General features: G+C 44.4%; 1 protein-coding gene across 2 annotated transcripts in view; it reads right to left on the bottom strand.

Annotated features, from left to right (window-relative positions):
- Positions 1-17,489, bottom strand: part of LRP6 (LDL receptor related protein 6) — a 124,284-nt gene that overhangs the window by 56,025 nt on the left and 50,770 nt on the right. For both annotated transcript variants that reach the window (XM_054173811.1, XM_054173812.1), the window contains exons 4-5: positions 6,551-6,747; positions 5,664-5,795 (exon numbers count right to left, since the gene is read on the bottom strand). In XM_054173811.1, coding sequence (XP_054029786.1) covers positions 5,664-5,795; positions 6,551-6,747 — 329 coding nt within the window. The remainder of the gene's footprint in view (positions 1-5,663; positions 5,796-6,550; positions 6,748-17,489) is intronic.

The raw sequence follows: 17,489 nt of genomic DNA, 5'->3' as shown, positions 1-17,489 counted from the left end.
TTGTGGTAACACCAGCTGCACAAAGCTTGCTTACTTAGGCACTGACGATTACTCACTCAGAATATTGCTCACGGTTGCCAGGACTCTTGTTCACTTCTGGTCAAAAATACAGCTACAGTGCATGGAAGCTGCAAGCACAGCTCTGCCCTCAGCATGCACGTTCAGCAGACTCGGGGCCATTTCTCCTCTCCACACCTTGGACTTCACACACAAGGACAAAGCAGCTTAGAGCAACACACAGGGGACTAGGCACAGTGCTTACTGCCCGTGCTGCTCTCTCCTCTCCAGCTACTGCACCCAACACAAGTGTGCCTGTAGCTAGATGTGCACCTCAAATACAGTGCTGGGCTTGAGGGCACAGCTCACCACGCATACAGAGGTGTGTGGTAGTTTTAGGCTGCACCTTTAAAATTTTCCACAGATCTTGAACAGAAAGTGCTAGAATGTCAACAAATCACCATTGGGTGTAAAAAGGAAAACGATGGTAAGTTCTAAACCACCCCACTGGACACACTATCAACAAAGTGGGGTATACTATCTTTCTCTCTCTTTTTTGGCTTCCTCACTCTGGGAAACACTAACTGGTGCTTCTGCTGGCTCTTTGCTGACCTTAGCTGCATTGCTTTGTTTTGACTAAGTCCAACAAAACAATTCTCTGCTCCTTCTTTTGTCCCTTTGTGTCCAGAGGGGTAAGGAGGGGGACAGGGAAGGGGAGGCTATTAGCTCCCCTGTTTTTTTGGCCAGGGGGGTTCTTGTGCTGTTTGTCAATTGTAAAAATACCTGTAAATATTGTATATTTTGTACATATTCATTGCAGATTGTAGTTTTGCCTGTAAATACAGCTTCATTTGCTTCCAGCTGCTCTAGTCGGGCAATTTTAATGTTGGGGGGAATTTTCAACCCACCACAAGGTGTCTGCTAACAGCCTTCAAACCATGGCATGCAAAGTTCCCACACAAACACCTGCAGGCAGAGCAGACACACGGCTGTCCTGTATCTAAGGTTTGATCCTCCTGTCTATGCTCCGTGCTGGGCTTCCACACAATCCTAAGTGATTTTAGGAAGCCATCATTTGGTTTTAAGAAACCCTCCCAAACCATTCCAATTGGATACCAAGCTTGAGATTCTTTCTAGTAGTGCTTCCAACCACGGGGTATTCAGGGAGTTAGCAATTTTTCTAAACTCAAGTCCTTCACTGAAGATGTCTAAATATGGACAGAAAAGCTTTCCTCCAGTCTCTTATTTTTTGAGAGCTTTAGCCTGCTTTTCTTAAGCACTTTGAAAGCTGGGATTACAAGCTCATGGATGGTGCATTACATTAGTCCTGTAACTAATACTTTCCTCAAAAAAGTCACTATTAAAAATAAAAATAATCTATGTGCTAGCTGAAGTCAAGGGGAAAGGGAGAAGAGGCGAAACAGGGCAAGCATGTAGATACATACAGTGTTTAAAAGTTCAGTGTCTAATGCCCTGCTAACCTTTACAATTAATTACATCTTCTCAATGATATCCAGGCCTTGGCCATTTGTAGGTTGTGGAGCTTTAAAACCATCAGTGGTTGCTGAGGCCAGAAGAGCTGCACAGCCTCAGGAATTCATACATAAGAAGTGCTAGAAGTAGGACAGATATAATGCATTCTCTGTACCCAAGAAATCAAGACTATTAATACATCCTCAACAGAATTACCACAGATTTGACTGAAGTCTTTCTTTCTTAAATGCCTTTCCCCAGTTACAAAGTCACTATCAGCACTGATATGAGAATACCAAAAAGATTTTTTTCACCCAGATAAGCTCAACCTTAAACTACAAAGGACATGCACATGCAATGTTTTGTCTTTCCTTTTAAAGAAATAAAAGAATTAGGCTGTTAAATAAGCATCTTGATCTGTACAGTGAAATCAGGATTCCATACTTGTAGCAGCACATAGAGGAAGTAAGTGAAATCCAACAGAGGTACAGGCAGAAGCTGAGCACATGGACAGAGAGATCTTGGAGCAGCAATACACATGTAACTCTAATGACAACCTCAGAAATTTTCTCATAAAACCAGCTGTCAGACAGATCATTTAAATGCAGCACTGCCAAACTCAGCACAGCAGTGCTTATAATGCTGAAAAGAAATAAGAAATCCCAGTATGTCTTGCACAAGAGGACAACAAACTCTGGAAATGATTATGAAATGGGTACAAGCTCTCTGGTTGAAGTGTCTGGGTGCCCAGTCAGGACTCTCTGCTTCACATCTTACTGACCAAGGGAAACTGCTTCTTCTCCCTCTGTTTTCTCCGAGGGTTTTTTTGGACCTTTTACAACTTTTCACCTAGGCAGTGGGGGAGTTAGGAGCTTGCTCCACATCCACATCTCTGTTACTTAACTGTTTTGTTTTGTGAAATACAGAAAACTAAGACATGAACAACCTGCCAGTACAATCAGTTATCAGAAAACCAGCTAATTGTATTCTCAATTATCACCCTTCTCTGAAGCACTATGGAGAAGTGTTTCTACAGGAGGGGTGAGGTGGTTTTATATTCATAGCTCTCACAGAATTGTTAAAAATCCTCTAAGGTGTGAGGGGGGGAAAAAACAACTACAAAAAAACCCAGAGAAACTAACCCTGGGAGAAAAGGGAGGAAAAGATTTCCTATAAACCAAGATTATTCAAAAATACTAGGTTGTCATGGAAACTGCTGAGGGAGGGTCAGCCAGCCTCACCTTTGGCTGCAAGGATCATCTGTCAATGCCAAAGCACTGCAAACACCACCAACACACACTCAAAATCCACCCGTCACAATCTTTCCAGTTCAGGCTGGTACCATTAACAGCACAGCATGAAAGTAAGTTCTCTCCTCAAAGACAGCATGAAACAATTTGGTTTAGGAACCAGGCTGGTTTTAGTCTACTGCTATGAGATGAAAACCACCCTAAAAAAAGACAAATTTGGCCTCATTTTTCACCTTTCTTCACCTGCAAGTCACCCCTCCCTTCTCCCTTCCTCCACAGTCACATTCATGTTCTAATTGCAAGTAGAGGTTTAATCACTTCAGCAGAACAGATGCATACTGAAGTCATCCAAGGCAAAACTGTTCATTTCCCAGGGTTCTGCTATGCTTTCAGAGCAGATACAGTGAACAGGCAAGTATAAAAGGAAAAAACACCCCAAGACACCAGAACCAACTCCTTCACCTCACATAGCTGGAAAAGAGGAAATAAATTTACTTCCCAAGGGTCACTGTGCAGCCTAAGAAAGTAAGTCAGGAGAAAAACACAGATTTACACCTCACAAATCTGCTTTGTGGGTACTCTGGCTCTGTTAACTCCCTTCCCTGAATCAGTAATTGCAGCCTTTGCAACTAGGAGAAGAAATTCCAGTGCTTTTCCTTCAAGAGCTTTAGAAAGTTGTAGATCACTTGCAAGAGCTCTAAGTCTCCCACTCACACCTCTCTTCAGTGAGAGGAGTGAAAAAAGGTCAAAAGTATTTCAGTAATTTAGGGTAAGCTGAGCTCCAATTGCTGAACCTGAAGCTCCCTGATGCTCCTCTCTCAAGTTAGTTTTGCAGAGGATCATCGAAGTTAAGTGAAACCAATGGATCTGATGCACAGTCAGAGCAGGCTGCTTCACCTGGCTGATGTGCTAACTGGCAGCCAAGTTCAAGAAACAGTGCTGTGCATCACTCACTGAGCCAAATAAACATAGACTCAGGTTTGCTACTCCTGCCTCACCACCCATTTCTCTTCTTCAAAAGGGAGGAGACAGACACAATAGCAGAAGGGTGTTTAAAAATGCAAGGTCATCTTCAGGAGCCAAGATAAATAAATGTCGTTGTATAAAGGGTTTTGCATACAGACGGACAAGGTGCTGGGTGGAGGGAATTGGTATATAGAGCTGCTTACAAAAGGGGAGCTCTCTTTGGTCAGCCAAAGACATTTTGTGGCTAACTGGGAACATGCAGTTTGGCTTCTCATGCATTTGGGGAGTAGGACAAAAAGAGCAACAGTTTTAAATTTTGAGCCATAAGGAAGGGCTGAAAAAGTGACCTGGTGATTTTGAGTATCTCTGCATGAGAAGTCCTTTTTAAAACACCCTATTCCTCTACAGGCCTTGAATCCCATTCCTCTACAGGCCTTTGGGAATTCACTTTGATACACTAGGAAGGTGCCAACCAGCATTCCAACACTGGGTGGTAGGTTGCCTCGACATGGAGCTGAACCTGAGCAGCGAAGTGGGCACTTCTGTGCTACAATGACCTGCTCCTTGGAACACAGCACATGGGGAACAAAAAGACAGTCCCTTCTGCCTGAAGTCCCTGGCCTATTTCCTATTAGCAGCAAGCCAAAGGGAAGCAAATTCTCTCCCAGACTCTCCAGGGCTTGTTCCAACTGCTGTCCTTAGTCCTTCAGCCTCTGCTGCCTCACCTTTCTACCTCTGCTTGACAAGTGACCAAACCTTCACCACTCCTCATCCCTACATTGCTTTGAGAAATGTGCCTGTACAGGCTAACAACTGCTTTAGCTGTCTGCTGCCACAAAGGAGTTTTTCTGTGCCTATCAAGTATGAATTTGTGTCACATTCTGACTAAATATGACCAACCTATAGCAGTGTTATTAAAGCTTGTTCCTTGTGGTGGCAGAAATGGAAAACCACCCATCTTGTGCATGTATTAGTAAATTCTTACAAACAACCCTGCAAGGCTAAACTGGGAGTTGCTTTTAGAGTTTTTCACATAAAAGCAGCAATTTATTTTAACAAGGTTCACGCAGACACAAACAGCCACACAAAAATAATCAGCAGAGAACATGAAATAAAATGAAATGAAGCAAAACACTGAACAGCAGTTGAGAAGCCTAGAAGACTCTTGAAAATACAAAATGGCAATTAAACCCAAATTCTTTCTGTATTTGCTTTATTTTTCCTCTTTACAGTATTTGCTTCTTCCTCCATTTACCCTTGTCATAAGAGATGATCTGCATAAAAGGTGGTTATTTATAACAGTGTTTACTTTCATCCTGCTAATGTAGCACAGCTCAGTGTTGCAAGACCTATTACTTACAAATTGTAGCCATTTAAGATCATATAACATTAGCCCACACTGAGACATTAAAAACAGGTTGGGGTAAATACTTTGAGCCCCAAGCCTCAGTCAATATCTTAAGGCTAAAACACTATCACCACCTCTAAAGAGATGCCATTCTTTTCAGTTCTTCTATGCAGAGGTAGGTGCCTAACTTTATGTGAAATGAGATATTCCAGGTGTGTGTGTGCTGGCCAGGTCATTAAAAAAAAAGTGTTCATTCTTGATAGCCAAATATTAATTAATGACCAATGAGGTCAGAAACATTTTAGAGACAACGGAGAAGGGAGGCTGTCATTTTCTCCAAGAAAGAGAAACAGCAGAGCCTCTCCCAAACTTGCAGGGAATTAGTGAGAGACAGAAGTGCAATCTAAGTGCTGTAACTGGAGATAACCTGCCCCTCAGCCATGAGGCTCCTTCCGTTTCTGAGCAGCTGAAGGTATTTTCCAATCACTTTTATCTGCACTGCAAAAGCATGCACGATTTCACAGTCTGTCACCCTTAAGGTGCATGCTAGAGTGCAGCCACAAGCACCCCTTTCCCTCCAAAGGCTACTTTGTGCTTAATCTACAAGAAATGTTAAAAACACAGCCTACCATCTTTGCAGGTCTTGCCATTCTCAAGAAGTTTCACACCAGTGGGACATGCACACTGATAAGAGGGCTTGGTAGGAGACATCAAACACAAGTGGGAGCAGCCACCATTATTAATTCCACATGGGTTTGTAGCTGTTAAACATAAATCACACAGATTAATGTTTCTGATAACGAATGACCTCATCTCATGTTAAGACACATACAGCATTTGAGTGGTTGAAGTGGTGGCAGCAGCAACACAGATTAAAGAAGGAAATGATAAACACAGAACGAGGAAAAATTAATTCCAAGTGTTGAGTAGTGGGGTATTTACAGTACTAAAGTGCATGGAAGTTAAATGTTTCCTTTCTTGGGGAAGTGGCACTTAGGTCTAAACAAGAGCTTTGTTTCAGCTCTCCCCAAGCTATTCAGCACCTTGGTGCTGAATGCAGAGCAGGTCGTATATATAAAAACGAAATGAAAACGTCGTAAATCCACACAATGGGTAAGACAGTGGTGATTACACAGAGCTGGTCTTGCTTAATATCACCTGCCAAATTAACACTACTTTCCATTTAAGAACTACCACTTGGGAAAAAACCCAAAGATGTTATGCTGCCTAAAGTTACGGCACGCCACACAGAAAACGAATGCAGCAACAGGATAAATGTGGCAGGCTGGAAAGAAGCAAGAGAGATTTTTTTTTCACTTAAAAAAAACAACCCACAAAACAACCCAACACAAAGAATACTTGGGGTTTGCTTTGGGTCTTTTCCCAATCTCTGCACTGGAAAAAATTGCATCATGACGTGAGTGAAGCCACCCACTGCCATCCAGAAAGACTAATTAAGATTTTTCTGCAAATCAGTTCCAAGTTGCAGTTAAAAAAAGCAAGCAAGACAGCTTACCATTTGGCTGCCTCTTCTGGCTGAAAGCATGGATATCCATGGGAGAGAAGATGTTGGAATGTACTTCACGCAGGTCCTCCCCGGAGTACTTGCTGCAGGCCAAGATGGAGTGTGTGTTCCAGTCAGTCCAGTACAACGTGTCCCCAAACAGCGTCAGAGCAAAGGGATGTGGAAGGGAGCCTTTAACCACTGCTTGCCTAACAGAGGAGAGAGAGGGGGAAGAAAATGAATGCTCCAACACAACTCATGTTAAGTTTTACAGTGTGTATTAGTGCTCAGTACAACTTTCTCTGCAGTTATGGGGGAGAAAAAGTAGAGCACACCTACTTTTGGGAATAGCACAGGAGTCCTATTTCCAGGCTGCCTACTGACACCAGGGAGGCCAAGAGATGCAGACTGGAAATTCTTACCAAAGTCTGTGGCTTTTTCTGAGCACCCTTTTAACCCTCAGCACCTATGGGGGTCTCTATGTCACCACATGCAAGAGAGGAGAACCCCAGCTCATGTTATGTAAGCCTGATTGCTACCTGCTGATTTATGATCTCGGTCAGCCTCAGCAGATTTCAAACTGAGACAGCATTTAGTCAACTAGCAGCCCATCCATCTCTTCCAGGTTCACTCTTTTGAGCCATCAGAAAAATGTTCTAGTGGCCAAAAGTTCCACTTTAAAGACATCTTTCAGGTGACTTTTGTGATTCATTCCTATAATAGTTATGAAGCGGTTGTCTTTATTCTAAGCAGTGCCATTAAAGGGAGCTCTGTTGATCTGCTGGCATGGTAATGGTCCCTGCTCTGAGTAAACTGGGTCACCGCCTGTCTGCAGGTTCATACACAAAATTAAAGAGCAGACCCATGTATTTTATGTATATGTATACAAACACATGCTCATTAGCCATGACAAAAATGCAGCACACATTGCTGAAGACAGTTTTTCCAGGTTCTTGTGATGTAAAAACTAATTATCTGTAGCCAGGTTTCTCAGAACTGGATTAAGTAGCTTAGTTTTTAAGCTTACTTTACTGAGAATCATAAAAAATACTTAGGATAGAAAGGATGCTGGAGGTCACCTGAACCAACACACTCTTCAGAGCAGGGTCCCAACACAAGTACCATGGACACAAGCACCTCTTCCCACCTCCTTGCTCCTCACCTGCATGGGTGCACAAGCATTCCTGCCTACACAAGCTCCCATTCAGCAGCAGCAATCACCACCTCTCTCTCAGACTAAAAGGGTAAGAGACAGATACACAACACTACTGCACCCACACTGTGTGCAGCACTTCTGCAAAGCATCCAGGAACTGAAGTAGTTTAGAAGAGGACACACCCACTCTTATTTCCTAAATATTTTCTGTTAAAATATAACAAAAGAGTATATTAAAGCAAGACAGTTGAAGGTATCTTCTGCCAACGATTTTTTTAAGTACAAAAAGACTGCACTCATCACTGCTCTTTCACCTTAGCTTCTGCAACAAGATGCCTTTCTCTTTAAAGCTTCTATTTTCCCCTGCTCCCAAGCAAAACACATACAATCCCTTACTTGTCACTCCACTGTTCCACTTCTACACCAAACAAAAATGTCTACTTCTTGATATTTTACACTCCAAAGTAGGACATGTTATCTCCTCTTTCTTATCTCTGTCTGGAGTCAGGTATACATTTGCTTCTAATTAAATGCATCAGCTAAGCATCTTCCAAAAGCCTGCTCTGATATAATTTACAGCTGAAACCTACCAGCCAAAGAGCAAAGGCAGAATTACACAATATGCTGCTGCACTCTAATCATGTAAACATTTTTACCATCTCCACCCCTGCCCCTTTGCCTTCAGATTTGATAATTTTACTTTATAACAGGCTTGGAGACGAAGTCTTTATGACAAATTTTAACATTTGTCCTATGGGACAGAAGCAATAGAGGTCCCAAGCCCTCACTATAACCAAACCTGCACCAAAGTCAGCGTTCCCATGCACAAGGAAAACCACATTTCTCTGAAGCATTCTATCTGCAATTCACTTCAAAAACTCCTAACAAACCAAACCAAAATCATCAGAGCATTTTAAAATGCCATTAGTGCCCACTGCCTCTGGTGGGAATAACTCTTAAGAGTACAATAAGCACCATCTGACATGCCCAACTTTCAGACAACCATCCATTCCTAGGACAAGGCACAAGGTGAACTGTGTGACCAGGCTCCTCTCGAGAGATTCAGAATACAGAATTAACCAGGTTGGAAAAGACCTTTGAGATCATCCAGTCCAACCCATCACACAACACCATCTAATCAACTAAACCATGGCACTGAGTGCCTCATCCATTCTCTTTTTAAACACTTCAGTGATGGTGACTCCACCACCTCCCTGGGCAGCACATTTCAGCAGCCAATCACTCTGCCTGTGAAGAATTTCTTCCTAACATCCAGCCTAAACCTCCCGTGGTGCAGCTTGAGACTCTGTCCTCTCCTTCTGTCACAGGTTGCCTGGGAGAAGAGACCAGCCCCCACCTGGCTACAACCTCCTTTCAGGTAGCTGTAGACAGCAATAAGGTCTCCCCTGAGCTGCCTCCTCTCCAGCCTAAGCAACCCCAGTTCCCTCAGCCTCTCCTCATAGGGCTTGTGCTCCAAACCCCTCACCAGCCTTGTTGCCTTTCTCTGGACTGTACCTTCAGCCACAGCCCTGAAGCTGTGGTCAGGTTATGCTAAATGAGCCAGGGCTCCATGTTCCTGGCCTCACTAATAAAGCCACCAACCTGAGTACCAGTGCTGTGCCGCAGGTGTAACTGGACTGACAACCTGACAGCTTCTTGGTTGCAACCACCTGCAGCCTCTGCATTAGCAGCCCAGGCTTGACTGGAACAAGTAGTAAGACAGCAAAAAGCACCACTTCCTATTACCCTTAACTAAGCTCTTCAGTTCCTTCAAACTGCTGTACTCATAGCATTGGTCTTGTTAAAGGGAGACAGAGGTGACAAGCAAGTGAGAGATGAGGATAAGGAGTCATGGTACAGGTGCAGGAGACCTCTCCAGGACTTCAGCAACAAGCAAGATGGCTACATATGAGACTGTAATAAGCACACACCAACCTGAATAATCTCCCCTCTGCCAGCCAGATAAGCACATGAATCTGCCTTAAAAAAACTTGATGGCAACTGGCATTTAAGATACCCCCATCTCTATGCTCTTCACTTAGGTGGGAGGCAAATGAAGAAGCAGACAGCAGAGAAGAAAGGTAGGAAGAGAAAAAGAGAGGGAAAATAAACAGTTTCCAGAGGAATTGAAGCCCATCTCTCCTGTGTTTCATTATTTTCTCAACAAAATTGTTTATGGTATCATCCTGGAGATCAGAGAGACAATTGCAATAAACATTTATCATAGTGGAGAGTTGTGTAGTGCCTGAAGAAAATGCAGATCCAATTTCAATCCATCCACCTTTCTTCCATTCTTATGCTGTTAAAAAGGCCTGGGAACTACTTTGTGAAGAGAAAGGCAACAAATAATAAACAAATTAAAGCAGGCACTAGAAGAGGAGCTACTGATGTCTGAAATGGAATATCCACAAGAAAAATCCACAGACAATCTAGCAAGTTTTATATCAACAAGGATAAAAAGCTCCAGCTTCAGGATAAAATGCATTTCAGACAAAGATTAAAGTTGCTCGAAATACAAATTAACAGCAAAAGGAGAAAAAAACACATCAATTTCAATGTCCTTGCCTTTATCACAACCAGGATTTTCTCAGAGCAGAGAATCCCTAGACTGTCTCAGGTTAGAAGGGACCTCAGAGATCATCTACTCCAACATCCCCACCACAGGCAGGGACACCTCTCAACTAGACTGAGCTGACCAAGGCCTCATTCAACCTGGCCATCAACACCCTCAGGGAGGAGGCAGTCACAACCTCCATGGGCAGCCTGTTCCAGAGTCTCACCACCTTTGTGTTGAAGAACTTCTTCCTAAGATGGAGTCTAACCCTACTCTCCCTCAGCTTCAAACCATTCCCCCTTGTCCTGTCTCTATAGACATCCTCAGGAAAAGTCCCTCTGCAGCCTTTCTGGAGGATCCCTCTAGGTACTGGCAAGCTGCTCTAAGATCCCCCTGCCATTTTCTCTTCTCCAGGCTGAACAACCCCAGCTCTCTCAGCCTGTCCTCACAGCAGAGGTGCTCCAGCCCTTGGATCATCTTTATAACCCTCCTCTGGACTCACTCCAACAGCTCTGTGTCTTTCTTCTGCTGGGGACACCAGAACTGGAGGCAGGATTGGAGGTGGGGTCTGTGCAGAGCAGAGTCAAGGGGCAGAATCCTCTCTCTTGCCCTGCTGCCCACACTCCTCTGGCTGCAGCCCAGCACACAGCTGCCTTCTGGGCTGCATGAGGACACTGGCTCCTGGGGAGCTTCTCAGCAACACCCCCAAATTTCTTTCTTCAGGGCTACTCTCAACACACTCTGCACCCAGCCTGGATTTGTGCCTGGGATTGGCCCAACTCAGCTGCAGGATCTTGCACTTGGACTTGTTAAACCTCATGCATTTACCACTGGCCCACTTCTCAAGCCTGTCAAGATCCTTCTGGATGGATTCTTGCTGTCACATGAGTCCTCCTCAAGTGAGTCAGGTGAGTCCACTGACAGCTGTGAAATGTAAGAATTCTTCCCAGCAAAAGCAAGGCACCAAAATTCCATATAATAGAAATTAAAAATATCATCAGAAATATGATTTTTTTTCCTCCTTAGAACACTAACAGCTCATGTTTTCTATCCTATGTTTCTATCTATGTTTTCTATCATTTCTGCACAGAAATGAATGAGCACACACTTCCTGTTAACCAAATCCCTTATATTCTGGCTGCAGTTCAGTCATCCAGCTCAAAAAATTGTGCAGAATAGCTGAAAAAAACATGGGGTGATTGAGACATCTTGGCCTGTACATCTCTAAAATGTTAACATTCCAGCTTCAGAGTAGCTAAGCTCCTTTCAGGTCACTTCTGAGGCTGCCTGTGCTCAGTCTCCAGGGCAGGGTTGAAGAATTTTCACATTCATATTTCAATCCACTTCTCCATGTTCCCCTGGAGGATCCTGTGTCTACTCCCAGCTCCCATGCAATTGGACAGTGGAAACAAAAATAACAATAAACCTACTGCTGTACCATGCTCTGCAACCCCATTTCAAATACGATTGTGAAAACGAAGGGGGAAAAGCAAGTAATTCATTAGTATTGTCAATACTAAAGAGTGAACAGAAGAGAGAAACCTGTATTAAAACTCTCTCTTATGTCTTTAAACTCCAGAGACACAAAAGAACAAGGGTAAGTAAAGGCATATGATGAAAAAGAAGGGTTGAACCAACCAGTTAGTGAGACACTGCACATGGACAACTCAGTCATGCAACCTGAGGACAGAGCAGTGCCTGGCCCACGGTGAGCAGCTATGGATAGGCTCACAGCAGTAACCTTTTTCACCACTGGGACAAGTTCTGTAGTGGGATGAATATCCACAGCTTGAGCTAGAGATGATCAGCACCATACCAAATGGGTTTGTTCAGAAAGCACACAAGTGCCTGGTGTTTGCTTGATCATTTCACTGCTCTGAGATGCCTTCATTTTGTAGAGCTAATCCAATTCTCCAGCAGCAGGGTACAGAGGCACAATTACACAAAAAATGGAAATAAACTTACAGAGTCTACATAAATCACCCACTGCATTTACTGCCCAAGGGTCTCTCTTTCTAGAGCCTGAAGAATGAATGTGTCTTCCTGCTTTTCAGGACAGGAGGAAAACTTCTGGCTCCTCAGGGAGTTAGTCAAGAGGACCGCCTGGGAAATGGTCATTCAGGGACAGGGGAGCAGAGCAGAGCTGGCAGATCTTTAAGGATGCTTTCCATAGAGCACAAGAGCTCCTGATCCCCAGGGGTAAGAAACCAGGCAAGGAAGAGAAGAGACCACCATGGCTGTGTAACGAGAGAGACCTGCTGGTCAAAACAGAAAACAAGGAGCTGCACAGACAGTGGAAGCAGGGACAAGTAACCCAGGAGGAGCACAGGAACCCCACCTGGTTCTGTAGGAATGAGGTCAGGAAGGCCAAGGCACAGCTGGAGCTGAACTTGGCAAGGGATGCAAAGAATAACAAGAGGAGCTTCTACAGGTCCATTTCCAGATGACTTAATGCCTGAACATTGAAGACATCCCAAGAATTACACAGCTTTGACTTGTGGCTGAAGCACTTTGGAGCACGAATTCCAAACACCATCAAATGAGGCAGGGTGGAAGACCAAGAGACACACCAAAGATGCCCCAAGGAGGGCAGGCACCTACAGCTCCCTCAGAGGCTTCCAGGTTTCCTCTCCTGCTAAGCTAAGAAAAACATTTGTAAAGCAAATGGAAAACTAAGCTGGATTTTTACCAAGAATGTTTGTTCAAAATATTTGTTAGAATTCCAGCCTGTTTCTAATTACCTGAGAAAAATAAACAGGAAACATGGCTTGTGGGATAGAATGCTGTCTGTTAAAGCCAAATTATTTTCTTTTTTGCCAGTTCTCCAAGCCACAATTGCCACATTCCCAGAAAGCGCATTTAACATCTGACAAGCCGGGCAATGACATTTCAATTCCACCTTTAAGGAAAGTCTGATCAAGTCAATCAGAAGTAAAACCAGGGCTGAGAAATGAAGTCACTCTCTGGGTCATTTTTCAGGCAAACCCCACCCTGACAGGCAGTGTAGATGAAAAGCCTCTGGAAAGAGGGGAGGAGGCTGGAAAGCTGGCAAGGAGACAGGACAGGGGTTAGAATGACACAGAGAGGTCTGTGTGCTTCCTAACCCAAGCTGGTCTTCCTTTACTTTCAGATGGGATCCTGGACTTACTCTGCATTTGCCATCTCGGGTCTTGGAAGCAGTATTGATGAACTGCTCCACTGAGCCACCTGGGCTAATGGCCCTGTGCTACAGGTTTCTATTTAAAGGCTACCAACACGCAGGAAGCCGTGCCCTGGTGCCCGGTTATATACACGGGGCATGTCCTTCACGCGCAGCCCATCGCAGAGCTTTGAAGCTCCACCTTTCCACCATTCCATTTCAGAAGCACCTTGGGGAAGAACCAAGAAATTCACCCGAGCTCTGCGTCCAAACAAGCTAATTAATTCTGCTTAGGCAGGCTTCTCTAGCAGTTTTAATTAGAGTAGAGCTCATCTTCTGCACCGGTCTGTAACGTGTCGCTGAGGCTGCTCACCGCAGCCTAGTTCCTCTCTTCACTGCTTGAGGGTATTTAGCATTTTTACCTCACAGGAATAAGTGCAAAGCTATACAGAGTGCGCAGCATTTTATCCCTTCTACATAATGTCCTTTACTGCGTGCATTACATGCACAGAATGAAAACAGCAACCCTTCCAGATGAAGAGACACGGTATTTTTAGTGTTTCATCAAACCTGCAACTGATCATCTGGCAGACAGACATGAGCTGATGCTTGAAAACAGAGACTGGAAAAAAAAATCAATGCTCGAGTGCAAACTTAAGACATTCACCTCCTTGCAAGCTCTTCCCAGCTTTCTGACAGTTGCTGAAAGTATGTTTTCTTACCCTCAAAACCCATCTCATTAGCACAAACACTTCCTGAGGGACCTTGTAAGTGCATTTCCCTTCAGCCAGTAATGTGTTAACTTATTAATTAGAACTGCTGCTGCAGGGGAAAAGGAAGAGAAAATTAATTCAAGAGCTGCCTTAGCAGGCCAACCTATCTCGGGTACTCTACTCACAGGAGAGCTGTCTGCAATTCAGTTTTGTTTAATTAGTCCCACAAAAAGCAACTGCTCGCTCTGATAAGAGCGGGGCGAGCGCTGCAGAAAACAAAACCGTCTCTTCTGTGCACCAATTTCAGTCTTTAATTATTGCTTTCTGACATGAAAATTCTCTTCGCTCCTTTCTCTGGCTGGCAAACCAAGGGCATTAGTCATCAACTTCTGTGCTCTTCTCCTGGATTCTAACGAGCCCATGGCAGCAGGAGCTAGGGCTAATAAATCCCAGGGCTAGCAGGTAACAATGACAAGAGATCATCCCTGCAAAAATCTGCTGGAGATGTTTCCTCAGGAATTTATGCTTCTGCCACATATTTACTGAGAGCTACTGCCAGTGCCGTCATGCTGCTTGCTAGTTTTGATGTGGAGGCTCAGCACCTCCAAAGACAGCTTACCCTGGTCCTATCCAAAGAGGTGACCAATAATTAAGGCAGCAATTAAAAAGCAAGGCCTCCTTTGTTTCTCCCCCTGCCCGTCCTTCCCACCTGCCTGATGTATTTGTGCAAGCAAGAAGCGAAGCATCCACGCATATCAATGTCCTCCTCTGACATACAAATGTTTAAATTTTAATTCTTGTGTAGTGCCAGGTGTAGAGATGTGATAGTCAGCCTTGCAGGAATAAAAATACAAAAGGAGTTAGGGATTTCTTAGAGAATTAGAAACGTGCCAAGAACGTTCCCCTTTCATTCATACCAAATTTTAGAACACTGAGTTCTGAACCTCAGCACTTTCATACTGTCACTGACACTAATTAAAATCTTTCCCTATTTACATTGTATTCTCTCTCACCATCCAAATCACAAAAGCACTCTTCTTTGAACTGCCTGAAATTCCTTCTTGATGTAAAGATGTTAGTTCCTGCTAAATACTTCTCACTTCCCCCAAAGCAATTAAAACTTGTGTCATCCTGCTTTGCATGAAGCTTTTACAACCACATTTATCTGCTACAGACTCCTTCCCACCTCGCATTATGCAACACTAAAAGATTCAAGACAGGTCAAAGCTTACTCATCTGCTTCCTTTGCTGGAAGTTACCAAAATTATTCAGATTCAGAACATCACATTTTTACAAATCATGGAATCATCAAGGCTGGAAAAGACCTTTAAGATCATTGAGTTCAACCATAACCCAACTCCCGTAACTACTAAGCTATCTCCTGAAGCGTCAGATCTACAGCTTCTCGAATATCTCCTGGGATGTCGACTCCACCACCTCCCTGGGCATGCCTGTCTTCCAAAAACTCAGTTGTGGTTTTCATTTCTTCAATAAGCTCCAGCTTCCAGGAGCATATTCTCCCAAACATGCAGCAGAGAAACTACTAACACTTTGCAAGAATTAAAAAAAGCCCTGGTTTAACCAGGACTAATTTAGGTAACAAGAAAAAGAAATTTACTTCTGAAATATGGAAGGGCAGTTAGAAAAATGGTGTAAATACTAATAACAATCCATGAAGATGCTGAAGGGAATGGAACATGCCCCTGCTGGGGACAGGCTGAGGGAGCTGAGGCTCTTGAGCTTGGAGCAGAGGAGCCTGAAGGGTGCTCTCAGTCCTGGTGATAAAGATGTGCAGGGCAGTGTGGGGAGAATGGAGTCAGGCTCTGCTCAGGGATGTCCAAGGACAGGACAAGGGGCAATGGGGGCAAGCTGGAGCAGAGGAGGTGCCACAGGAACAGGAACCCTCCCTGTGTGGGTGCCAGAGCCCTGGAGCAGGCTGCCCAAGAGGTTGTGGAGTCTCCTTCTCTGGAGACATTCCAAACCCACCTGCATGTGTTGCTGTTTGACCTGCCCTGGGTGATCCTGCTCTGGCCGGTGGGTTGAACTGGGCAACCTCTGCAGGTCCCTTCCAGCCCCTTCCATTATGTGGAGACTAGCAGCTTCTAAATAAGCCAAAACGTGTTTTAAGTTGAATTATGCATTATTATCCAAAGATAATGATCTTACCTTCCCCCCATTCTTCACTCTTAAAGAAAATTACTCTACTCTAAAGGTGGCCCTGCTCAAAGGGGATTCTAAAAGGTGGGAACAGCTTGTGGTCAAGTAGGCCAATGGAATCCTGGGGTGCAGTATGAGGAGTGTATCTAGCAGATCATGGGAGGTTCTCCTCCCCTTCTACTCTGCCCTGGTGAGACCTCACCTGGAATATTGCATCCAGTTTTGGACTCCTCAGTTCAAGAGGGACAGGGATCTACTTGAGGATGATTGAGGGACTGGAGCACTGCCCTGTGAGGAGAGGATAAGAGCCCTGGGGCTGTTTAGTCTGGAGAAAAGAAGACTGAGAGGGGATTTCATAAATGTTTCTAAAAATCTGAGGGCTGGGTGTCAAGAAGGAGGGGACAGGCTCTGCTCACTTACACCCTGTGATAGGACAAGGGGCAATGGATAGAAACTCCAGCACAGGAGGTTCCACCTCAACATGGGGAGGAACTTCTTCACTGGGAGGGTCACAGAGCACTGGAACAGGCTCCCCAGAGAGGTTGTGGAGTCTCTGAACACTTTCACAACCCATCTGGATGTGTTCCTCTGTGACCTGTGTTAGATTCTATGGTCCTGCTCTGGCATGGGGGTTGGATTCCATGATCTCCAGAGGTCCCCTCCAACCCCTAACATCCTGTGATCACACAACATCACCTTTGCACAGGGAAGCAAGGGTATTTGATCATTCTGTCTGTGTACAGTATCTATCTCCTTCAACTCCACAACCCAATAGTTCTTGTAAGTCTTGGCCAAACATTCTGGAAAGCAGAGATCACAAAGATATTTTTCCTTTTGCTTTTTACAACTTTGCCTTAACAAACGGATGGTTCTGAGGACAGGAGCAACTCTAAAGCTCCATATTCAACCCAGCTGAAATAAGCTGCCCACAAACACTTTTGTTGAGCTGCCAGACCCAGAAACAGTGCACAAGGGACATAGACAGGAGGAAGGGATAATGCTGGGTGAAGGACTCTAAGGAACCATGGATGGCAAGAACAAGGATGGAAAAAAAAGGTGTGTGCATGCACGTGGCAGGTGTGCACAGGGACACACAGAGAAAGCCAGAGGGACGGCTGCTGGAGCAGAGCCAGAAGTGGAGAGCCCTCTAAAGCCACATGTCATTAGTTCCACTCTTGAGAGAAAAATCTCAGTAGATTTTTTTGGTGGTGGGTGTTTTGTTTGTTTGATTTT

Source organism: Dryobates pubescens, chromosome 27, assembly GCF_014839835.1.
Source record: "Dryobates pubescens isolate bDryPub1 chromosome 27, bDryPub1.pri, whole genome shotgun sequence".
NCBI classification, from domain to species: Eukaryota; Metazoa; Chordata; class Aves; order Piciformes; family Picidae; genus Dryobates; species Dryobates pubescens.
The sequence above is the reverse complement of the archived record's forward strand: the minus strand, read 5'-3'. Positions and strand labels throughout refer to the sequence as shown.